Source organism: Barbus barbus, assembly GCF_936440315.1.
Source record: "Barbus barbus genome assembly, chromosome: 32".
Taxonomy (NCBI): Eukaryota; Metazoa; Chordata; class Actinopteri; order Cypriniformes; family Cyprinidae; genus Barbus; species Barbus barbus.
In genome coordinates this window covers 4,665,539-4,690,241 of record NC_136760.1, presented here as the reverse complement: position 1 = coordinate 4,690,241, position 24,703 = coordinate 4,665,539, and the positions used below count along the sequence as shown (strand labels likewise).

Genomic DNA, 24,703 nt, shown 5'->3' with positions numbered 1-24,703 from the left:
TGTGTATTTAGGTGAGCTCATGGGTGACCTGTCTTATCCTGACTGCTGGGTCCATGGAGGAGAAGAGAGAAGTCTTCTCATACCTTGTCCATGTGGCAAAGTGCTCCTGGAACATGGGCAACTACAATGCGGTCATGGAATTCTTGGCAGGTCTCAGGTATGGCATGATGCCTTGAATGGCTTGGTTAGAAAATAAATAATCCTTTGAGAATAAATGTCCCTCTCTGTTTGTATTGTGTGTTGCTTAACAAAGTGAGGGACATTCTTGAGTCATTGGTTTATTTATTTATTTATTTTGGCAGCACATTTGTTACGTGAGATATGAGTCTCAATACTAATCTGCAACCCGAGTTACTTTCTCTATGGACTAGTTATCTACAATTTTAGTCATCTATCAAAAGGTTTTATACTCGCCATGAAGATCAAAATTAATACTAGTCCTCCAAGGCCATTTTTTCACTTCAGTCAGATGTAGCAGTCTCTCTGAGTTTGCAGTGGAGTCAGTTTGAATTTTATTCCACTTGTGTTGTTAAGAGAGAGAAAAATACAGTTTGCTGGTTATTATACAAAAATATTTTATGACTTTTAAGACAAATCTAACTCTAACTGGTTGTACATAATCAGACTTAATCGGAGCGATTCATCAGACTTCATCCCTAAATTATGTTTTAAATTGCATTTTAAAAACAAAAATATATACATATAGATATACATGTACAATATACATATAGACGGCCTGTCTTATTCTTCCCCAGGTCTCGCAAAGTGCTGAAAATGTGGCAGTTCATGGACCAGACGGATATTGAGACCATGCGTGGTCTAAAGGATGCCATGGCCCAGCATGAATCATCCTCTGAGTACAAGAAAGTGGTCAACCGTGCCCTCAACATCCCAGGATGCAAAGTGGTGCCCTTTTGTGGTGTGTTCCTTAAGGAACTTAGCGAGGCTTTGGACGGCGCAGCCAGCATTATTGGACTGCATCCATCATTTGATTCTCAAGAAGATCCTGTTGAGGTGAGGATTAGGTGCTTTTAAAGAGTCATGATGGCTAACACAGGAAATTGTATCACCTCTGTCTAATTTAATTGCCTTTTACAGTTACAATAATAATCTTGAGTCCATTTTGGCTAGCTGGAGCAATTACCTTTTCATCAAACATTTAATATGCCTGCTGAATTGCTTCCTGGCTTTACAAAAAACACATTAGAGCGATTTTTCAACCAGGAAAAAGTCATTTTGTCACGCTGGTGACTAATAAATCACCCATGAAAGCTTTTACAGCCCACAAATGGTCTATAATTGTGGTTATATTCTTTTGAGTGGAATCTCTGTGGTGAAGTTCTCTTTACCTTACACAGTTTGTCACAGACTACAACGGCCAGCAGCACTTCCTGCAGAGGGTTGGGAGCGATGGGCTCCACAGCTCAGACAAGGAGACGACCGTCAGTAACATTCTGCAGACGATTCGCAGCTGCAACCGAAGCCTGGAGGCCGATGAGCCTGAGGAGAAGGCGCAAGAGATCACAGTTTGCCCCAAAAATTCCTTCAAAGACAAGAGCAGAAACCAGTGAGTTAATTTTGGACACTGTTTGCAAATATATGATGCGTTTAGTCTAATTCATATATGTTGAGGCATTCTCAGTTTGTTTACCACTGTCTCTCTGCATAGAGCTTTGGCTTATTTCTTTGCACTTACCTGTGTTAACTAAGAAGATCTATGATACCTAGCATTCCCATGAATCTCAATGGGAGTTGCTCGACTGGAGGAGGAACCACTAGATGTATGTGATTTGACATCTGCCATTTGTTGCTCATGGACACATTTAAAGGTTTATTTGAGTCAATCACCTAACTGTAAATTGAAACTTTAAGGAAATTACATCATAGCAACCCTATTTTACTGTTATTTTGGTCACCACAAGAACACTCAAAATCCTAAACCCAAAAAAGCATCAGAAAAAATAACTGCTTTTCAAGGTTTTTATAACCCCAACTTCAGCTTAACTAAATCATATCTGACAAAAAGTCTCTCCATTACTTTTTGTGGTACTTGAATAATTCTTGATACAGTATGTTTTTTTATGAAGGTTACGTATGTTTTGTTTTGTTTTTTTAAGGAAGGTTATGGTTGGGTTGCTTTGAAATTCTATTCATCACAAACAACTCACTCTGTGTATATGGAACTACTAATTTTCCATTGATGATAACCTTGAGATCATTTAAAAGAGAGCGAAAGAATTACTGTAGCATGTGAGTTTATTTTGAACCTTTAAACGTCTTATCAAGTTATAAAAAGATTTCCAAAGACCTTCCACTGGACTGAAATGTTTCTCAGTGGAAGATGTTGTTGTCACGAGATTGTTTATGGGGAAGTCGTGGCCTAATGGTTAGAGAGTTGGACTCGTAACCCCATTCCGAGTATGGGTTACCATACTTGGCCACATGTCACTTCACTTCACTATACATGTTGACAAACCCCATGTTTCCTTAGACAGAAAGCAGTAAGTTTTTAGTTCTGTTTGTCCTCAACGTACAGGCAGTTTTGTTGTCTGCAGGAAGGTGCTCATATCGGTTGTTAATACTGTCTGTCTGGAGAAACTCATCGCCATTGTAGACTCCTTCCCAAGCATTTTCATCTTTCAAAAGACTGAATCTTGAGCAGCTTGGCTTTGATGTACTTCTTTATTTATCTTAACTTCTCTCCTAGTAACTCTTCCAGTTGCAAGGCTGACTTTACACCACAAATGTATCAAATGAGCATACTGTGTTTGGGTACAGATCCACCTCACTTTCATTTCTCAAACCACTACCTTCTGTCTTTCTCTTCCATTCAATTCAATCCTCCACCCTTACTGTCCACTCTCAAGGAAAGGACCTGGTTCAGAGCATGTTCTGTAAGTTGCCAGATTGTGTTTTAATGGTTACACTAATGGCATTGGTTTCTAAGTGACATGCAGTGTTTAATTTGTATAGGTTTCGTTTGATTGCACTTAGAAATGTGTGGTTTTCCTTCCTCTCAATCCACAGTGCAGAGTTGAAGTCGAGACCAGACTCTCCAAAGCTCAGACGAGTCCCCAATTCTTTGACACTGACCAGTATCAAAACCCTAATACCAAACCAAGACTAGACCCCTCAATAATCAGCAAAAGATCAACACCCATACCAATACAAAATTCCCTAAAACCCAGACCAGTACCAGAACAATACCACACCCCTATTACGCAGATCAATGCTCCGCTCAAGTCCAGATCCAGATCAAGACCTTATCTCAGAACCCATGTAAAAACTGTTGCTCCATGCACCAGACTGTCCATTTTAGTTAAATGGAGATAATGCAGAGTTTATTCCACCATTCATTTCAGACACTAAGGCTAAGTAGTCATTAAGAGCCATGGGATCCTCTATAATGGTGCAGATACAGTGCAAACCTGTGGTTGAGGTAATTATTACCCTCATTACTCTCTGGAAACAGGCTCCAGTCTTGTCTGAGACCACAAACCTAGACCCTTATCCAGACCAAGACACAGAGTAAATGAGATGCACAACCACATTTAATCTCAAGGTGCCAACTCTGCCACAGTACACGATTTAAAGTCATTTAATGCATAGCATTGTATTATGTTCCATAACGGCGCCTAAATTTGTGTCTTATAGGTAGACAGTGCTCTTTCTGTACAAGCTCATGTCAACTTCTTTTGCAAAACTAATATGGCATTACCTTTTCCAAGACATTAAGTTTCGCAGGCAGAGTTCTGTTTATTCACTTTTGCTTCACGCGCTTCTTGTCTTTTTTTTGTAGGTTTTTAGTAGGGGACCTCTCGGACTCTGAAGTGGACCCGCTTGAGCTGGCTAAGGACGTAGACCTCCAGACCACAGAAGAGGTGCGTGGACCATTTAGCCACGGAACAGAGCTCACCCCCTGGTACGTGCTCTCTCTTCAACCAGATATCCACCAGTTCCTGCTCCAGGGAGCAACTGTTATCCACTACGACCATGAGACCCACCTCACCGCCCGCTGCCTCCTCCGTCTTCAGCCCGATAACTGCTTCCTTACTTGGTCCAAGCCTCACAGCAGCTGTGGCCCAGGTAGAGGAGCCAAAGGCTTCATGGGACATCCACCATCCCCAGATCACTTACACCTGGGCCATCCTGTGCACTGTGGACTGACCGATGGACTCCTAGACCTTAACGTGGTGAAGGCTGTGTTTATGGGTCACCCTGGCGTGGATGTTAACTATGTGTGCCTGCAGCACAAATTGTGTAACATGAACCTTGGTGAAAATGGTGTCACGCTGCTATATGGACTTCACACCACAGACAACAGGCTCCTGCACTTTGTGGCCCCCAAGCACACGGCACAAATGCTGCACGAGGGCATTCAGGAGCTGCTAAGTGCCATCAGGAAGATCAGGAAGTTTCCTGACCAGAGACTACAATGGCTGCGAAAGCAGTATGTTAGTTTATACCAGGTACATTTACATTTACTCAAGTGGATTTATTCAATATATTTGAGAACACAGTACCAGTAGACCTGCGATACCAAGTTTCTATTTAGGTATGGAAGATTTATTTTTTTTTGCTAATGTTTTTAAAATAGTGAATTTAGGGTGACCATATGGGCCATTTTTACGGGATGCACCCTTGTCAGGATTTCTATATTGCCTAAAATATTCAGGTTGTGACTGTTTGCACTGCGCAGATCGATCGTTGTATGACATTATTTCACGAGAGCTATAGAGAGCAGAGCAGACGGCTCCTTATGCTTTCAAATCGTTCTCGCGGTACTTTGGTGTCATACAATGATCAGTGCGCAGCTTCAGGTCGAGCGAACGAACAAACACGTGCGCATATTTGCATTGCTTTGATTTTGATGTTTTAGGCAATATTAAAAATCTTGGCCAGGACGTGTCCCATATAAATGGCACATATGGCCACCCTACGAATTGCATATTTCATATTAAGCTCATTTATCCCGAATACATGGCAAAGATTGCAACAGTTACTATTACAACCACCTTGCTATAAAGCAAGTTTTGCAGGTCTTGCCACTGGTCATGCTGGTCTGGTTTGATAGTTTTAGAAGGGTTTTGTGCACTTGTTAGCTGTTAGGTCAACTGGCTGACCAGCTAAACTAGCTGACCACTAGTTGGCCAGGCTGGTTGACCTGGCAAACCAGCTTAGTCGGCATTTAGCCTAAATAAAGAGTTTTGCACATGTGTTGTTCTCAATGTTGAATTATAGAAGTTCACATTGAAGAACTTTGGTGGTATTGAAGTTATCATGCAACTGATCACATTCCAGTTTTGACTTTTGAATGCCCTGCACTGTTTCCCTTTAGCATAACTCTGCTAACTTAAGGTCAAACTTAAGCTAAAGCTAAAGCACAGCTTTCTTTTTTCTAAATTCCATTCATTGTTATTGTCCATTTTTATTATCAGTGGGTTTTATATTGCTGTAAAACTCTCTGTTCTAGGAGGACGGTAGATTTGAGGGGCCCACACTGGCCCATGCTATCGAGCTGTTCGGTGGGAGACGCTGGAATATGAGTGCTAGCGGCCCTGGATCCGCCAGCAAGAGTGCGGAGAAGAACTCAGCCCAGAAAAACAGTCCGCTGGGCATTAACTCCAACATCAAGAAAAAGAAGAAAGCCTTAGTCAGGGTAAGGAGTAGAACACCGTGAGCCAACACAGGCTGTCCTGGCTTGGCTATATGATTTGACTAATGCACTTTTCTGTTCACAGGGGGACAGTGGTGATGGAACAGATGATGAGATGATTTCACGCAAGACCAGGAGCTGTAAAGAGACTTTAGGGAGGAGAGAGTCAGACCCTTTGGAAAGTGTTGAGCAGGAAAACGCTGGTGAGTTACTGATTAATTTGTTGACAGCTAATCTGACTTTGGTTAGACGTAATTGTTGAAGAATGTTGAGGATGGTATTCATTTCAGCTGCTTTACCAATACTTTTTTCATTTATACACTGAAGATACTCGTTTTGTGATGCAAATGTCTTAAGAGATCAGGGTCATAGTGACATGTTTGAATGTTTCCACAGAGGACTGCAGTACCTTTGGCCACCCTGGATCCCTTTCCTTATCCAACAGCAAAGGCCAGTCTCCTGGATCCTCCTTATCCTCCTCCTCATCGTCCTCCGGCTCCTTTAGCACAAACGCCTCCACCCCTGTCCACCCCCATTCCTCCCCCATTCTCCCCGGCAACTCCAAAAGTCAACCAGGGTAAGGTCACTCCCTCTTTAGAAATACAAATTCATTGCATTCCCAGAAAGCACACAGGCTTCTATTCAATGTGTTTGATGGGTTTAGCATGTTTTTGATCCTGTTCTTTTAAAGATATTTTCAGATTTTTATATTCAAGATGGATGCAACATAAAATATGCAAATACTGTAAATTAACATTAAACCTGTAATTTACTTCCATAATCTGACTAATTGTTTGGTAAAATAGGATAACGAGTTTTTTTTTTTTACTTGATTTTTTTTATCCAGGTGCTTGAAGGATTTAAAGAGTTCGTTCTAAAATGGAATTTGTTATAATCATGTTGTTCCAAAGACATAAAGCTTTTTGTTTATTTTTGTCACAAATTAAGATATTTTGTAATATTCTCTCATTTTCCATCCAATGAAAGTCTGTGCAATCAACATTTTCATGCACATAAAGGTGTTATTAAAGTAATCCATGTGAATCCTGCTGTTTAATCCAAGTCTTCTGAAAAGATACAATCACTGTATATGGTGAACAGACCATACAGATTCAGGTGTTTATTCAATGCACATCAAATATGGTTAATGTTTAAGCTCAAACATGTGAGGTGCCAAGAACAAATCTCAATAGTTTCTTGCATAATGAAAAATAAATTGTATTACTTATCTTAAAGCTTTAAAAAGCCGTTTTGCTTTAAGAGATGCCTATGTTTGGTGTTTTTAGGGCCTGGAGCAGTCGGAGCTGGCATGGTCGAGGGAAAGGCTGCTTCAGGGGCTTTCAGGACCTCATGATCTCCGACAGCATCATGAGCTTTGTTGAATTTGTGGAGCTCTTCAAGTCTTTTAGGTAGAGCACACCTTTCCTTCCCAAAATACTTGTGTTTTGAATTTGGATGATACCTTAAAATGGTCTTTTTGTCAGCAGGTATCGAAGCAAATTGTGCGAAGCAAAATATCGAAGCAATTATTATTATTTTTTTTTTCTCTCTCTCTCTCTATCCCCCATTCTCTTTTTTTTCTCTCTCTCTCCCCCTTCTCTGTTGACTTTATCCACAATTTTTTTTTTTTGTTTATTTTGTTTTCTAATTCCTTTTTTTTTATTATTATTATTATTATTTTTATTATTATCATTATAATTATTATTATAATTTTTTTTTATTTATTATTTTTTTCTTTTTTTTTTTCTTTTTTTTTCTTTCTCTCTCTTGTTTTCTCTGTCCCCTGGTCTTGTCGGTCATAGTATGGTTAAATAAAAGGGTATATAAAATTTAATTAATTAATTAATTGAAAAAATAAATAAATAAATAAATAAATGTATAAAAAAAAATATATAAAAAAAAAAAAAAAAAAAAAGGCTGTGAATGATGATAGCATAGCTACACATACGTACTGTCATGTGTTATCTGTGTTACTGACAGGCGGGAAAAAAAAAAAAAATTCCTGTTGTGTGTGCAGCATTCGCAGTCGTAAGGATCTGAAGGAACTGTTCGACACTTATGCCGTGCCTTGTAGTCGCTCGGGTCCTGACTCTGTCCCACTCTACACCACACTGAGGATTGATGACAGACTCACAGGATTGCAGCCGGATCTCGGTGGGCATGTGTGAATAAGATTTTTTTTTTTTTTTTAGCGATTAAAAAGTAGGGTGGTTTTACAAAGCTGATCTCTTCACAGATCTCCTGACTCGCAACGGTTCTGACCTGGGCCTTTTTATCCACACACGTCAGCAAATGTCTGACAACCAGAAGCAGATTTCAGACGCCATCGCAGCTGCTAGCATCGTGACCAATGGCACTGGAGTGGAGAATTCATCGCTGGGTGTGCTGGGACTGGCCATCTCTCAGCTCAATGACTTCCTGGTCAACTGTCAAGGAGAACATCTGAGCTATGATGAGATCCTCAGCATCATACAGGTGTGTGGAAGAATCCTCTGAAAGCTGATCTCAGCCAGAAAGTTTTATAGAATTTATTTATCAGACCTATAAATGTTACTTTGAATATGACAAAGGTCATTCCTGTTATGAAGCAGATGAATATGCTTGTGTTTTAATTTACAGACTCATCTTTAGATAATGAAACTGTTGTTTTCTGCAAAGCTGGTTTATTGCCAAATCAAATTTGTTTAATAAATGACAAATTTTACAACATTGACACTTATTGAACTGAACTGAACGAACACAAAACTGACTTGAGCAGAATAATAAAGACAGCAGAATTTGAATGTCTCATTTAAAGTTGGCACCATTCATTCTGCTATATTGCTGTTTATTTTGAACTTCCTGGATGTCATATAAGGACCTGCTTTTTGTTATTAAAAAAAAAATGACAGAAGACTACAGTAAAAACATATTAAGATTATTTTTCTGTCCTTTTGAACTATATAACCACTAAACTTGGCACCATCAATCAGTCGGTCTTGTCTGTCTAACTAAAGTTGTTTTAAACCTTAAAGACATTTTCAAGCCAACATTCAAACCTTGTCTTGACTGACATTCTTTATTTATGTGAAGTCTTATTGTCGGAAAAGAAAATTGCTTCAAATTTCTTTTAGAGTGCTTGGCATGGATTTAAAGCTCTCAATGGTGGGTAATCATTTACCGTTAACAACATGCACAGTTGATTTTTCCTTTATTAAGAATAAGAGTCGTTGACTGACAGTTTGATATTAACATCTCACCAGCTCATAAATCACATTGAGACATCTAATGATATGCATGCCAATGTAATAATATTTAATTAGTTTTTTGTTTCTGTAGAAATTTGAGCCTTCTTCAAACATGCGTCAGATGGGGTGGATGTCCTTTGAAGGATTTGCCAGGTTTGGTTTTATTAAACATTTTTGACAAAATAATGTGTACCAGTAGTTTCGGAAACGCAATACTTTGGCAAATTTAGATAATCTGCTGTATTCTTATAATCTCATACATGATTGTTGATGATGCTACATGACTGAAAGTTTAATCTACCTCTCAAAGGTTTCTTATGGACAAGGACAACTTTGCCTCTAAAAATGAGGAATCTCAAGTGAATCTGGATGAGCTCCAGTATCCGCTCTCGTACTATTACATCGAGTCCTCTCATAACACATACCTCACGGGCCATCAGCTGAAGGGAGAGTCTTCAGTGGAGCTCTACAGCCAGGTACATCTTCAGCAGAGCTTCTCTGTTTATCCTGAACCCGATCCAGGGCAAAAAACGGTTTACAATGCACTCCATAAATATGCTTGACGATCGCTGCTTCACATGCCGTCCTGTAGAAGTCACCTGCAAGTGAATGAGGCTGAAACCACAGCACATGAATCATGCCTGCGGGCGTTTCGTTTGAGTTCATGTTTGATTTATTGCTTCTGCCGCAGGTGTTGCTGCAGGGCTGTCGTAGCGTTGAGTTGGACTGCTGGGACGGGGACGACGGCATGCCTGTTATATACCATGGACACACTCTTACTACTAAGGTTCCCTTCAAGGTCTGTTTAGAAATCCGTACATGAGACTTCTGTCGATTTTATGTATGTTTTCCATTGACTGAAATGCGCTTGTGGTCTGTAGGATGTTGTCGAAGCCATTAATCGCTCAGCGTTTGTGAACTCAGAGATGCCCGTGATTCTGTCCATCGAAAACCACTGCTCTTTACCACAGCAACGCAAGATGGCTGAGATTTTTAAGGTACCTGCCTGATTTTTTTTTTTTTTTTTGCTAAATCACAATTCATGAGATGTTCTCAACCTGCATGCTTGTTTGTGAGTGTATTTGGGTACTTGACAAATGCACATGGTTTAAACTCTTTAAACCAGTTTAAAAACTGCATTTGCATTTGGCTTTTTTTCTCAAATTTGTAAGATAATTAAATACCTGTCATGTGTGAAAATTGGGAGACTCCGGTTAGATAATTACTGATGCAATGGTCACCACAGTGCAGTTTCTACATTTTAATTGCTAATAGTTACAATTTTAGCAGATAATTGTACGACTGTGCCCAAAATTTGTATTCTTTGCTTTCCAGACAAATTGTGAACATTTCTGTAAAAAATGATTGGTCTATTGCATTGAGGACAGTAGACGTACATGCCATGTCATAGCGTTTGGAAGTTTCTTGTGGAAACTGAACATTGTTTATATATTTTGCTCTTCAGACAATGTTTGGTGAGAAGCTGGTGACCAAGTTCCTGTTTGAGAGTGATTTTGCGGATGAGCCTTTGCTTCCATCTCCCCTGCAGCTCCGAGGGAAGATCCTACTGAAAAATAAGAAGCTGAAAGCTCACCAGGCTCCAGTGGACATTCTCAAACAAAAGGTAGATGACAGAAACAAATATCTAGATATATGGGAACAATGCAGAACTGATTATTGATTGGTTTATACACACAATTGTAGCAGCCACACAATTAGGCAAACTCTTTTTTATTTTTATTTATTTTTTTTGGCCTAAATGTCTTGGCTAGGTCTTGTTGTAATCTGCTGATTTTTTTTCATAACTTTTTTCTTCGTACACCTAAGAAAAGGCCTGTGCCTGAGACACTGATGTATCTGCTACACAAAACAAATACAATATAGCTAGTTTTAAACTTAAATTGCTAAAATTGTTAAAACATTAAAGCATTATAGACAACAGTATGAGCTTTTGTAAAACTAATAAAAAATACATTTAGCTTGACTGATCTGCACAGATATTCTAGGAAAATATGAATGCATTTACACAATCAAATTAACCAGAATATTTCAGAAACAAACATGTAAGGGGTAGGGAATGTGTGGAATTGTGTGAATGAGAGACTTTCCAATTCTGTGGAAATTTTACAAAAACAGTTTAAGTGTGGTCTTGACTAAACTGTTAAACATTTTTAGTATCAACACATTTTATTGAGTCCAAACTTCCATTTAACAAATCAAGAATGAAAGTTTTTTTTGCTAACTTTTCTTCTTTCAAAAGGCACATCAGCTGGCTCACATGCAGGCCCAGGCCAACAACGGCACAGTCAGCGGAACATCCCTGGGAAACAATGATGAAGAAGAAGAGGAGGAAGACGAGTATGACTATGATTACGAGTCACTGTCTGATGGTAAACATACTTTGCATTACTCAAGCCAACGTGTCCTTTATTTCAACTCGAATTGATAGCGATTATTGGAACATTGAGTGGAATTTTCTGTTCTGTTCACTAACCCTCTCACGATCTTTTACTGTTCTCACTATGGCACCTTGTGGCATGTTGACCTTTTTCCACTCTCCCCTCCTTTCTTTCATTTTCTTCCCTCTTTTTCTCAGCTGATGTCCTCAATGCTTCCACAGCCTCTTATGGCCAGGAAGGTAAACGTATTGTGTGTGTGTGTGTATGTGGGTAGTTGACACATGCACATGGTTTAAATATATTTTTTTAAACTTTTGGTTTAGGCTTTTTTTCTCAAATTTGTAAGATAATGAAATACATGACCTGTCATTAGTGAAAATTGGGAAACTCCAGTTGGATAACGCATGTTTACTGATGCACTGGTCACCATAGTGCAGTATCTACATTTTAATTGCTAATAGTTTAGCATATAATTGTACGATTGTGGCCAAAATTTGTATTCTTTGCTGTCCAGACAAATTATGAAAATTTATGTAAAAAAAATGATTGGTCTAGTAGACGTAGATGCCATGTCAGCTGCCCATGTAAATGCGTGCCATGATGATGTGTCGCTCTTACTGCTGTACGCTGCTGGTGTGTTGACTCTGATGTGATTGCTTGGACTCAAAGCAGAGAAAATCAAAGCGGAATAATGGTGCTTGTGTCTGAGAGCCATCAGGTGTGTGCTGTCTGCTTCTGCCATGAATAAATCAGTGTTTTTATAATACAGCGATGTACGGTGTATAAACAAAACCACCCAAACTTGCTTCAACGTTTGCTTCCACGTCCTTGGTGTTTTGAAAATGGCTCGACCTTGCTTGCGGCACTGGCTCATTGGTGGGGGAAAACAAAGCCATCTGGTTTCTCAGGCCCTGCACTGCTCTCTGTTAAAAGAGACTTTGTTCTTTCCCATACGGCTTTCCCCAGAGACTCCGCTATGAGTTTGTGTAGTCAGGGGAACCGGTTTTCTTAAGCCGGGTATGCATTTGGCATGATTTTACCATCCGAGACAAATTTCAAAAATTGTATGAGATTTGTTTCGTTACAGGGTAAAATGGAAATCTTTGATTGCTTCGTGTGACATCAGCAGATGACCAATTAAAAACCTTTTTGCTAAATCTCCAGTGATGTCCTGACAGTGTCTGCAGGGTGCACACCTAGGGAATGACTGTGTGTGATCACAATCAAATAAAGGCCCACTAGATGTGGTTACTTTTTGAGGATGTCAGAACATTACTTATGATTGACAAAACTGACTGGGCGTTAAAGTTAAAGTCTTAAAGTTACCATGAAATCCTAATTGACCATTCTTATTTAAATTTTTATGGCATATTGCATTATTTATAAATTGTTGATCTATGCACATCACTTTTTAAATTCATGTGCCCATGTAATGTTTAATCAAAACATTAACATCCGCTACGATGACATCTCTTCTCGTCCAACAAATAAATTCCCGATGGATAAAATCAAGCACAGCTCTACATCACCTGGATATACTTCACAATAGAGAGTAAAAACTTCCACAATTTCAATTTCCATTTACTTCCAGATTCTAAAGGGATGGATAGTTCACCTCAAAATGCAAGCTCCTTCATCATTTACATTTACTACCTGTAGTTCCAAAACGATGTGACTTGACTTCTTCTGTTGAACATATATTGATGAATGTCTCAGTGTTTTTTCTTTGTCCATAGAATGATACAAAGTCAATGGTCACCAATACTGTTTGGTTACCAACATTCATCAAAATATCTTTTCTTGTGCTCTAAAAAAGAAAGAAGGTAATATAGGTTTGACGTAAGAGTAAGTAAATGATGACAGAATTTTTGGGTGAACTATCCCTTTAAGAAGTAAATACATAGTGACAGACTCCACTATTGATGTCACACAGTCTTTATTGGCTTCTGCTCTCAAATATGACTGCTTCACTTTTATGTGCTTTACGAAATGTTTTATTTTGTATTTAGAGGGAAAGGTTTTCTTTTTGTAAATCACAAGATGTGTTTTGGGTGAAGAAATTTCTCTTTGGGTTTTTGTAGAGATGTTTCTTAGTGTTTTTAATTTCTGCAGACAATATTCTGGACGACAAACCCGAAGGCAAGTCATCCACTGAGAAACTTCAGTATGAGTCCAATGATGAGATGCCCAAGCGGTTTAAGAAAGCGGGAAACAAAGGAAAGGTCTGAACAGAACTATAATGATGAACGTTTGGGTTCCTTTCTGCCTGAATACATACTTGATCTGTGATGTTTGTACTTCTGCGCCCTTGCAGATGTTTGACATGGAGCTAGGAGAGGAGTTCTACCTGCCCCAGAACGAGAAGGAGAGCAGACAGATCGCTCAAGAGCTCTCTGATCTGGTCATCTACTGTCAGGCTATCAAATTCCCAGGTTTACATCTTATTTCCTTATTACACAAGCACAATCACAAAAGTTTGTAGTTCACTCCGCCTCTGGGACACGCAAATCGTGATGCACTGAAATATTAGGCCGAAAAATTAATATTTGATTTTGGCTAAATAATTTCAGTTCATTTAGTGCACACAATATGCTGTTTTTAGTTGATGCATGACCAAAACGTCACTAAACTGTATTTATAGCATGCTTCCCATCCAATAATCACAATAACCTTCTCTATATAAACATCAGAAGGTACAGCATGTTGAAAGAAACAACAACTTGCTGAAATCTATCATGTCTTATTAAAAACTGTAAAGATGTAAATAAAAGAGCTTGTAAATATACATAACATTACATTTATCTGGAAAGCCATCCAATGCCCGTAGCAAACTATTATTACAGACATCGTTTCAATGTTTTGAATCGCAGTAGAATATAAAAATTGTATCATGTTTATTTTAAATGTTTTATACAAGTCAGTTTTTGAGTGTTTATTATTGAATATTACTGACTACTTAACTATATATATATATATATATATATATACATATAAATTCACTTCACTGCCTCACTACGTAAGATTTTTTGTGTGGTTTTCTTATAACATGATTGATTTGTGCATGCAATCCACAACTGACTGACAAAGACCCAATGTGCTGACTAATGAAACTTCAATAGATGCAACCTCATAATCATGGACGACTACACTGTGTTGGGAAAACTACTTTACAAATGTAGCAACACATTTCAACTACAGTTTAAGTTTATAATAAGCAACACTTCATCTATTGCATATTTGTGCTACAAGGGTAATGTAAACTGCTGTAGAATTTGCTGAATTTGATAAAAAAAAGTGTTGGCAAATTAGATTCAGGTGTTTGGCTCTACTGGAAACTATAATAGTCCCAGAGGCGAGTCTTGAACAAACAAACAGTATCAAGCTCTTGAGTTCTGGAGGAGCATATACCCTGCAGCCGTGACCTTACATATGTGTTTGTTTGTGTTTGTGTGCCTGGGAACTAGGCCTCTCCACCCTCTCCCCATCAGGCTCTGGAAGGGGAAAAGACAGAAAAAGCCGGAAATCCATCTTTGGCAGTGCTCCTGCTCGCGGAGGCCCCGGGGAGCCCGTGACGTTGGTCCGAGCTCCAGGGAAAGGTATGGCCGCCTCGGTTTTACACGGAACTGTGCACAGGGCACACAGGAAATAGAACACCCACTTAGAGCACCCATGGGAAAAGGGCTCTCAAGTTTTCCATTATACTGAAGTCCCTCGAAAGCACATAAAAATGCCTTTCTGCAGAATATTTCCAGTGACTGACTGTATGAGAAAACAAGCATGTGCTTTTTGAGGAGAAGCACTTTTGAAGGGCAAGTGCTTCTTTGAATTGAATCTTAAATTGATGACTTGCTGCCATCTTAACAGAAGCGCATCTATTTTTTAACCAGTTTATTTTTATTAAAGGGACAGTTCACGCTAAATCAAAAATCTTGTCAGAATTTACTCAGCCTTATGATGACACGAAAGAAGAAAATTTGAAAAATGCACTGGTTCTTCTTTTCCATGCTTTTCAATTCTATAGGTCATGTTTATAATTCTTTTATGTAGCTTTATGCAGCTTGAAAGCCTCAGTCCCAAAAGGTGTCAAAAGACCGTTTTTACTTTAGCACAAAATACCGCTGTGTGTTAAAATCTTACTGATAAATCCTTACCTGACAGTAGAGAATACCGTAGACCAACCTGAGAACTATTTTCCCTGATAATATTTCACCAATCATCTCTGTTGTGTTTTCCAGTAGCTTTATAGAATCAGAACGAATCAGTGTTTTGATCAAATCAGTCAGGCTGGTTGGACGGTTCGCTCACATGCTTAAAAAATGTAAAATGAGAAGAGTTGGATGAGGTGGATATTTGCCTACAGTTGCTGTAAGAAACAAAACTTGCTAATGCCTTATATGGTTAGTGATGACGCAGCTCTTCATTGGACATATAGCATATAAATGTCTTGTACTGCAAGGCCAATTTACAAAAATATATCCTTAACAGTATCCAAAAAATATCAAAATACAGGGGCACCCAGAACTGCGTGAAGTGATGGAAAAAAATATCTAATTTAGATTTTTCTGATAAAAATGTGATTGGAAAAAAAAATGTAGCTTTGGTGTGCATGTTCTTAGAGGTGCCAAAATGTTGTGATTCTACATCAATATGGCTATAAAATAATGCTAATGATTATTATTATTACTTTAAATGTATGTATATATATATTTATATAAAAAAAAATACTGTAATGTTTCGCTGTAAGATTAATTATTTTTCGTAATCAGTTTTTTTAAGTTTATATAGCTCAAATTATAAAACTAATCTATATTGCTTTTATTTCCTAATGTCTTCATTTTCAAAATAAGTTTTTATTTTTAAAATGAACAACCACATGCAAAACTCCAAAGCTTGCTGTAGTGTTCTCAGTGGTGATAAGGACATGACTTCCCCCTTCTATAAACGTGCTCTGATTCTGCTGATTCTGTTTGACAAACTGCAGATGTGACTCAGCCTCACATGAGATATTTATTTAACGATCTCATACTGCTTAGTTTCACTTTTAAACAGTTTCTCTGAAATACATTTTTAGGTCCTTTCTACTTGTTGCAATATCAACTTCATATCCAATCTGCGTTCTTGTTTCTTCTGCAGCCAGTCTGGAGGGCATTCGTATGAACTGGGAGGAACAAACATCACTAACGCTGAGCCCGAGCACCTCTCTCAGCTCCATCATCCGCACACCCAAATGCTACCACATCTCCTCGGTCAACGAGAACGCTGCAAAGCGTCTGTGTCGTCGTTATTCCCAGAAACTCATCCAGCACACTAGCTGCCAGCTGCTCCGCACGTACCCTGCAGCCACACGCATCGACTCCGCCAACCCCAATCCTCTCATCTTCTGGCTGCACGGAATCCAGCTGGTCGCCCTCAACTATCAGACCGACGGTAAACAGCATGATCTCCTGCTCAGGACAGGAATGAAACCAGTGTAGATGATAGTGCTAGACTGATATATTGACCATGCTGATCAGTCAGGCCATTTTTTATAGTGTGTTTTCCTGAAGTTGTCAGACTAGTGGAACAGAAAACATCCAAAATACACTTTTAAGGGTTTATTTTTTTGGACTATCTACGTTAGTCAACTTTTGAAGTCAATTAAAAAAGTTAATCAAAGTTGTCCTAAGAACGGATATTGTTTTGATTTTAGGACAACTTTGATGAGAGGTTTTGATTAAATTGTCATTAAATATAACTTTTTTTTTTTTGTAGTATTCCAGGAAAACAGCAGTTTTTATTTTAAATAATATTTTAAATTTATTTCTTATACTATTTTGTGTGGAGTTTAGTTTATTTACTACCTTTAAATTGAAATATGTAATCCCATGTACGTCAACTATCTATACATATATTCAAATGTGATGATGAGCATTATTCTAACAGGATTATTTCAAGAATTTTGTGAGAAACTAATTGGACGTGGCTGGTATTTTCTCCTCCAGACCTGCCCATGCAGCTGAACGCAGCTCTGTTCGAGGCTAATGGTCACTGTGGTTATGTGCTGAAGCCTCCGGTCCTGTGGGAGAGAAGCTGCCCTCTCTATCATCAGTTTTACCCTCTGGATCGAGACCTGGAGAACATGACCCCCACGCTATACACTCTCACTGTAAGTATCCCACTTTACCCACATTTGTTTAGCGTTAAAACTACTCTGAGCTAATCTAGCAGACATTCATTATTTAATGTGCGCACAGATTGTGTCGGGACAGAATGTGTGTCCGGGGAACTCGAACGGCAGTCCCTGTGTGGAAGTGGAGGTGTTGGGCATGCCGGCAGACAACTGCCATTTCCGCACCAAGCCTATTCACCGCAACACACTCAATCCCATGTGGAACGAGCACTTCCAGTTCCACGTGCACTTCGAGGATATGGCGTTTCTGCGCATCGCTGTCGTGGAGAACAACAGCTCACAGGTCACCGCTCAGCGGATACTGCCCCTCAAAACCCTCAAACCAGGTGAAGAGCATTGCGTGATTACTGCTGTACAGATTATTAATCAATCACTGCAGCATGCTTTATAGATGATCTTCAGAAAGTACATTTTACATACCGTACACTAGCCTACCGTTCAAAAGTTTGAGGTCACCTAAATTTTTTTTTGAAAGACGTCTCTTATGCTCATGAGGACTGCATTATTCGATCAGAAGCAATAAAAACCGTAATATTGTGAAATAATATTATAATTTAAAAGAAATGTTTTCTAAATTTTTCCCCTTAAATATTAAGTAGCACAACTGTTTTCAACATTGATAATAATAAGAAACGTTTCTCGAGCAGCAAATCAGCATATTATGGTTTCTGAGGGATCATGTGACACTGAAAACTGGAGTAATGATGCTGAAAATTTAGCGTTACATCACAGGAAGAAATTAAACTTTAAAATATATTACAAAAGTAATTTTATTCTGTAAAAACAGTTATTTTGTACCGTAATACTATTTCACAGTATTAGCGTTTTTACTGTACTGTGAGCATAAGAGACTTCATTAAAAATATTTAAGTGTACATATACATTATATTATAAAATATTAACTTTTTTTGTTCATTTTTTATTGTCTATTGTCTGTCAACATTTGTTGGATGATCATTTGTGCCTTCAGATTTCTCCATTTGATCGTTTACTGTATTGAATTCTGTTTTTTTACTGTTTCTGTATTTAATTGACAAATAAAACATTTCGTTTGGTTTCTATGAATTATTCCAGGCTACAGACACCTGCAGCTGAGGAACCTGCACAACGAGTCTCTGGAGATCTCTAGTCTGTTCATCTTTAGCCGCAGGATGGAGGAGAGCCCCATCGGAGGACCACTGCCTGCATCTGTGGTGAGACCGCATTCATAACCCGCTCATAAACTACACAGCTGTCAGGATCTCAGGCAGATATTTGTGTTACATGTAGTACTAGTGGAACTAGACAGCAGAAATGAAAGTGTTTACATTCACATTCCTCTGTATGTGCCTTACAGTCTAACAGGGGAGTGGCCAGCATGTTTGAGAAAACATTGTGTGAATATTTCTGATGTTTTTAAAACTCTGGAATGTGCTGCATTCCTCTCCCTCGGTCCCTATCATCCCAGTGCAGCCTAGTTTCATTAATAACAGGAAATCATAAAGACATAGACATGCTACTGTATACAGAAGTGCCATGCCCATTCAAACTGGAAAAATACTGCAAAAAAAAAAAAATTGAGTGAGAACAGCTCCAGGGGAAAATGAAGGTTTGTATCCATCTGTAAGGTGGAAAAAATGGCTTTGAGACTATTTTCTCGCCGAAATTCCTGGTAAATGTCACAAATTCTTGAAAAGAAACAGCAAGTAACAACTGAATGTGTTTTGAAGTATAAAGACTGAAGTAATATTTTCTTTTAAAATGTACTTTTTCAGTGTATTTGCATGATAAAAATGATTAAAAACAACAGTGTTTTTGTCTAAATGACTGTGGAAGTAGTAGTTTAACTCTGTTAAACTGTGTCAAGTGTATCTTCTCTTGCTGGTGTTGTTGCAAAAATACAGTAGGTGCATGAGACTCCTGACTGTAATTTGATTGAATCATTTTATTTAGTTCAGCTGTCAGGACTTGTTTAATAGCTTTTAAACATTATTAGTAATCTACTCTTTTGTTTATTAGTCACATATTTTGGCATAAAAAAAAAAGTGAACTGTTGTCGTTTTGTTCTCCTTTCAGCTGTTCAGCACAGAGGAAAGATGCGCCGCCCAGCAGCACAAAGTGACCGTGCATGGAGTTCCGGGACCCGAACCCTTCACCGTAATGGGCGTTGATGAATACACCACGGCCAAGCAGCTCCTGGACTCTGTAAGTGTCAATGCAACAGAACCGAGCCACACACCAGAACACTGTTAAGTGCAATGAACCAAAGGACAGGGTGCAACTACTGTAGATGAAGCAGTGGAGGCACTCTGTGCGTGGTGCCATCAGGGATTCAGAGTTCTCTTGGAATTCTTGAGAAGTTGTTTTTATGAGTTCTGAAATTAGGTTTCGGGTTAACCCTGGAAGTTCATCCGGTTGCCAAACAGTCCTCCTCGTGGAAAATGATTGTAATCCGTTCTCTCGTTAGAAACAAGCAGTGTTTACTGGTCTGCTTCACATTTACATCATTTCTCAGCACATAAACACGCGTTTAAATAGTCTCTTTCTTGCCAGTTGTTTCCGACTACCTCCTTCAACTACATCCTGATGGAGGAGAAAATGCCTCTGTGCAAGGAGAAGAGCGAGTCGAAGAAAGCACCTCAGCAGCGTCCCCTAGCGAATGACGAGCGGCTCCTGAGAGTTACTCACAGCTGGCAGCCGGAGGAAGGATACGTGGGCAGAATATACCTGAAAACCAAGGAAGAGGTTTGTGCTTGCTTTCATTGAACTCCATTTCTAAGGGTCAGCACTGTTATGCTTATTTGATAATAGAAATGCAGTAAAAACAGTCATTTTGTGATTTATTTTTACAATTTAAACTATATCTATTTTAATATGTTTTAAATGTAATTTATTCCTCTGATACAATGCATCTTTTCTCCAGTCTTCAGTGTCACATGATCCTTCAGAAATAATTCTAATATGCTGATTTGCTGATCAAGACACATTTATTATTTGATTTTTGCATAAACGACTTGGCCGTTAATAAACTAAAAACTGTTAACTGGTTACCAATTAAAAGTGTCCCCAAGAAAACATTTTTATTGGAAATATTTTGATTAAAGAAAATTTGAAGAATTTGAGATATTCCAAGTTTTATGTAAGAAGCACTCATGTCCGAAACAACAACATTCATTCAGGTTATTCAAAATACTAGGATTAAAACAGACCCAAAAACAACCCAGAATGATTTCCAATATCTTTGGACAACATAAACGTAACCTGTAACAACAGTGACTCACACGGGCTTCATAAAAGATCCACACCCATTACTTTTGTTTATTCATCCAACATTTAATTCTTGATCTGTTGCTCCCCCTGCTGGCTGATAGCAGAGCATCGGTGAGAAGAATACGGTGCTGGAGGGCCTGGAGGAGGTGAGCAGCGGAGAGGAAGACACGTTCCTCGTGCAGGTTCATGATGTTTCTCCTGAGCAGCCTCACACTGTCATCAAAGCCCCGCGTTACAGCACCACCCAGGACATCATCCAGCAGGTCAGAAGATCACCGCAGCTTCACTCTAAGATTTCATCCCTGTCACGTTAATATCAGAATATCTAAGACGCTGTGGTCTGTTGTAGACTCTGAGCAAAGCAAAGTACTCTCTGAGCATCCTGAGCAACCCTAACCCATGTGACTACGTCCTGATGGAGGAGGTCACTAAAGACGCGGCTGGAAAGAAATCCTCCTCGGCTAAACTGTGCCAGCGTGTGCTGCAGGACCACGAGAGTGTGTTCCAGGCTCAGAGCCGCTGGAAGGGAGCTGGGAAGTTCATCCTCAAACTCAAGGAGCAGGTAAACGCTTATTCATGTGAGACTGAGGGCCCGTTCACAACAAAACATGCACAGCAAGATCTGAAAATAATGCATTACTTTTGTTTTTTAGCAAACTGAAGTAACACTATCATTCAAACTTTTGGGATCCGTATGATTATGCTCGCCAAGGCTGCATTTGTTTGATCGAATATACAGTAATATTGAAATATTAATAGTAATAGTGAAATATTACTACAACTTAAAAGAACTGTTTTCTTTGTGAAAAAAAAATGCAAAATGTCATTTATTCCTGCGATGCAATGCATGATTACTCCAGTCTTCAGTGTCACATGATCCTTCAGAAATCATTCTAATATGAAACATTTCTGATTATCAAAGTTGAAAACAGTTGTGCTGATAAATATTTTTGTGGAATTTTTTTTTTTTAGCCACAAGACGTGATTTTTTTGAATGAATAGACCAACATTTATTTTAAATATACATTGTTTGTAACATAAATGTATTTATGATCAGTTTATTGCATGCTTATTTTTTTATTTATTTTTTAATTTATTAATTGATCAGCAACGAGTGGGTAGCACACAAAACATATTACAAATCAGGATCACGACAAAAAAGCCAATAATAAAAACAACAAAAAAGTAACAAAAACATATCAAAAGAAAAAAAGGGGAAAAATACATGCAGAATATGCACCTTAACTCATAAAGGAGAAAAGACAAAAACAACCATGTCCAATTTATATCACCATATTTTTTTATAACTTAATAGTAGGGGTATGTAGATTCATATTTAATTTTTCATATTATGGGTAAAATTTAAAAAAAATATTTTGTCTAAAACATTCGAATCATAGTTTACTGGGGAGGTTTTTCCTCAAATTTCCTGTCGTTGGTGATTATTAGATAGTGTTTTTTTTTTTTTTTTTTTTTTTATTTTGTGTAGAATGCACTCAAAAAGAGACATTCATGAATTGTAATATAATAACATTGTATAAAATATTTAATTATAAATTATTTTAGATTTGAGGATAAAAATATAATATAAAAAAGATGTTTCCTATAGGCCTGGAAAAGTCATAAACTTCACAACATTTTTTTTTAATTTGAAGACATTTTTTATCTATACACACTATAAAAACTAATGTTTGATTTCATTGTATTAATGGCATTTTTTCCCTGTGAACTGCCTCAGATCGCTCGTGAGGACAAGCGTAAGGGCGTGTCTTTTGCCAGTGAGTTCCGGAAGCTGACGGGTCGGAGTCGGAGCTTGACTGTGAACACAAACACGAACGGGTCAGCGGCTCAGGAGTCGACACACAGTAAGGAAGAGAAGGCTGCATGTCCCAGCATGGTGCCTCTGCCAGAGGCCTCGGAGTGAAGGAACGCTCTGCAGTGTGTGTGTGCAGTGCATGGAGCTCTCACGAGGTACTAGACCCTAACGCACAGCAAACATTAGTATTACACTGTCAGTCTGAAGTCTAACAGATTGCTTACTTGGACACATTCAACTGCTGTCCAGAAATTAAAATTTGATGAAAATGTACCCATCCATGCAATTTGATTTTCTGAATTGGAACAGATTTGGAGAAATACATCACTTGCTCACCAATAGATCTTCTGCAGTGAATGGGTGCCGTCAGAATGAGAGTCCAAACAACTGATAAAAACATTGCAGTAATCCACACCACTCCAGTCCTTCAATTAGCATCTCATAAATCTGTGTGTTTGTAAGAAACAAATCCATCAAGAAAAGCCCAAACAGTCCAAAACATTTCTAAAATATGTGGGTTGATCTTAATGTAAGAGACAACAGGGGATGAACTTTAGCACTGAACATTATGGACAGAAATGATGGTTTAAAGTTATTAAAAAAAGATGGATTTGTTTCTTACAAGCATGCAGCTTTTGCTTCACAAGACATTAATTTATGGTCTGGAGTGATGTGGATTACTTGTGGATTATCGTGATGTTTATATCAGCTGTTTGGACTCTCATTCCGACGGCACCCATTCACTGCAGAGGATCCATTGGTGAGCAAGTGACGGAATTGTATGTTTCTCCTAGGGGTGTGTGATATTGACAAAATTTTATCGATACCGACAATTAGATGATATTTTGCTGAGTGTGTTATTGTGCAGGTACCTTAAAGTGCCCCTATTATAGATTTTTGAAAATGACCTTTCATGCAGTGTACTCTAAGGGAATGAAAACATCCTGCAAGTTTTACATCTGGAAGTGCACCGTGTATAAAGTTATCGTCAAAAGAAAGAGTTGAGTCTGAATCATTGAAATGAGTCGTTTTTAAAACAAATCCCAAGCCTCACGTTGACGTCAACATGAAACATTAGCATACTGGCCGCCCACATGTTGGCGTCTTTGATGAACATGTTGGTCTGAATGAAAATGCAAATTCATTCTTTGCCACTAGGTGCAAAGCTGTACACAAAGCAGAACTGTGCTCACAAACACTGCTTTATCAGGCATTACAGGCATGATGAAATGAAACCGAGACCAATCGGACCAATCATCAAAGATTAGCGTCACGCAAAGGAGGGGTTTGGAAAAATGAATCATTGAACGAATCGTTTGGGAGTCGTTAAGCAAGTAAGGTAAAAATAAATGCATATTATAAAACAATGAAAGTGTTTCTTGCCCTTGCATGCATGTCAACCTGTTGTTGGGGACTCCCAAAACCAAAATATGAATCTTTCATAACCCATTACCTTTCATTAAGAGGCACTTTAAGGACCGCCGTGGATGGCTGATATTCTTCATATTCTGTGTGGTGGTCAGTTCACATTGATAGAAATTTTTATAAGCATTTTTACCTTTTATAAAGCCATTTAACCTGCAATTACTAATGCATAAAGAATGCTTTGATACATTAAACATAAAACGTTGAATACTGGTGATTTGAAATGATTTAAATAATAAAAGATACTTTGAATGTGAAGTTAAAACCTAGGTGACAGCAAGTGAGTCATCTTTCAAACGGTTGATTCATTCAGGAACGAATCACCGTCATGTTGCTCAGAGACGCAAAACAGTGCTGTGGCTGTGTTTGGAATTATTTTTGGGTGATCTGTTCCTGTATGATTTAATCAAGGTTAGATTTTGTATGGTATCCCAGATACTGAGATGACTGCTTGCTGAGCAGTGCTAACTGGTGTTTAATGGTTGCTGTTCTTTATCTGTCATTAACTAATATTATTAATTAACAGTGCACCATCTTTACTATCGGTGAAAAAATGATTAATGGCATGTAATATTTAATAGAGCTCAATTAGGGTCAACACCGTGTACAGTTTGCTGCAAATGAATATGAGCTGTTAAAGACTTTGGTGTTTGTCAGAAAATTGTATTTTTAATTTTTTGCGAACTTGCAGCTTATGAAAATTAGAGGAAACTTTAAGAGCTTAAGTACAACATCTGACAATACTGCATGTCTGTTCCTCAC

The 24,703-nt window shown here is 38.4% G+C and overlaps 1 protein-coding gene across 1 annotated transcript in view; it reads left to right on the top strand.

Moving 5' to 3' along the window:
- Nucleotides 1–24,703, top strand: part of LOC306852123 (1-phosphatidylinositol 4,5-bisphosphate phosphodiesterase epsilon-1-like) — a 71,697-nt gene that overhangs the window by 44,952 nt on the left and 2,042 nt on the right. Inside the window, exons 5-33 of the mRNA XM_079388778.1 lie at nt 12–157; nt 756–1,014; nt 1,359–1,567; nt 3,800–4,469; nt 5,474–5,659; nt 5,742–5,859; nt 6,053–6,233; nt 6,943–7,065; nt 7,674–7,810; nt 7,893–8,131; nt 8,975–9,036; nt 9,194–9,359; nt 9,575–9,682; nt 9,765–9,881; nt 10,349–10,507; nt 11,144–11,273; nt 11,480–11,521; nt 13,395–13,504; nt 13,597–13,714; nt 14,747–14,878; nt 16,416–16,709; nt 17,264–17,427; nt 17,516–17,777; nt 18,526–18,644; nt 19,507–19,635; nt 19,984–20,175; nt 20,802–20,963; nt 21,050–21,262; nt 22,439–22,671. Coding sequence (XP_079244904.1) covers nt 12–157; nt 756–1,014; nt 1,359–1,567; nt 3,800–4,469; nt 5,474–5,659; nt 5,742–5,859; nt 6,053–6,233; nt 6,943–7,065; nt 7,674–7,810; nt 7,893–8,131; nt 8,975–9,036; nt 9,194–9,359; nt 9,575–9,682; nt 9,765–9,881; nt 10,349–10,507; nt 11,144–11,273; nt 11,480–11,521; nt 13,395–13,504; nt 13,597–13,714; nt 14,747–14,878; nt 16,416–16,709; nt 17,264–17,427; nt 17,516–17,777; nt 18,526–18,644; nt 19,507–19,635; nt 19,984–20,175; nt 20,802–20,963; nt 21,050–21,262; nt 22,439–22,624 — 5,133 coding nt within the window. The 3' untranslated portion in view covers nt 22,625–22,671. The remainder of the gene's footprint in view (nt 1–11; nt 158–755; nt 1,015–1,358; nt 1,568–3,799; nt 4,470–5,473; nt 5,660–5,741; nt 5,860–6,052; nt 6,234–6,942; nt 7,066–7,673; nt 7,811–7,892; nt 8,132–8,974; nt 9,037–9,193; nt 9,360–9,574; nt 9,683–9,764; nt 9,882–10,348; nt 10,508–11,143; nt 11,274–11,479; nt 11,522–13,394; nt 13,505–13,596; nt 13,715–14,746; nt 14,879–16,415; nt 16,710–17,263; nt 17,428–17,515; nt 17,778–18,525; nt 18,645–19,506; nt 19,636–19,983; nt 20,176–20,801; nt 20,964–21,049; nt 21,263–22,438; nt 22,672–24,703) is intronic.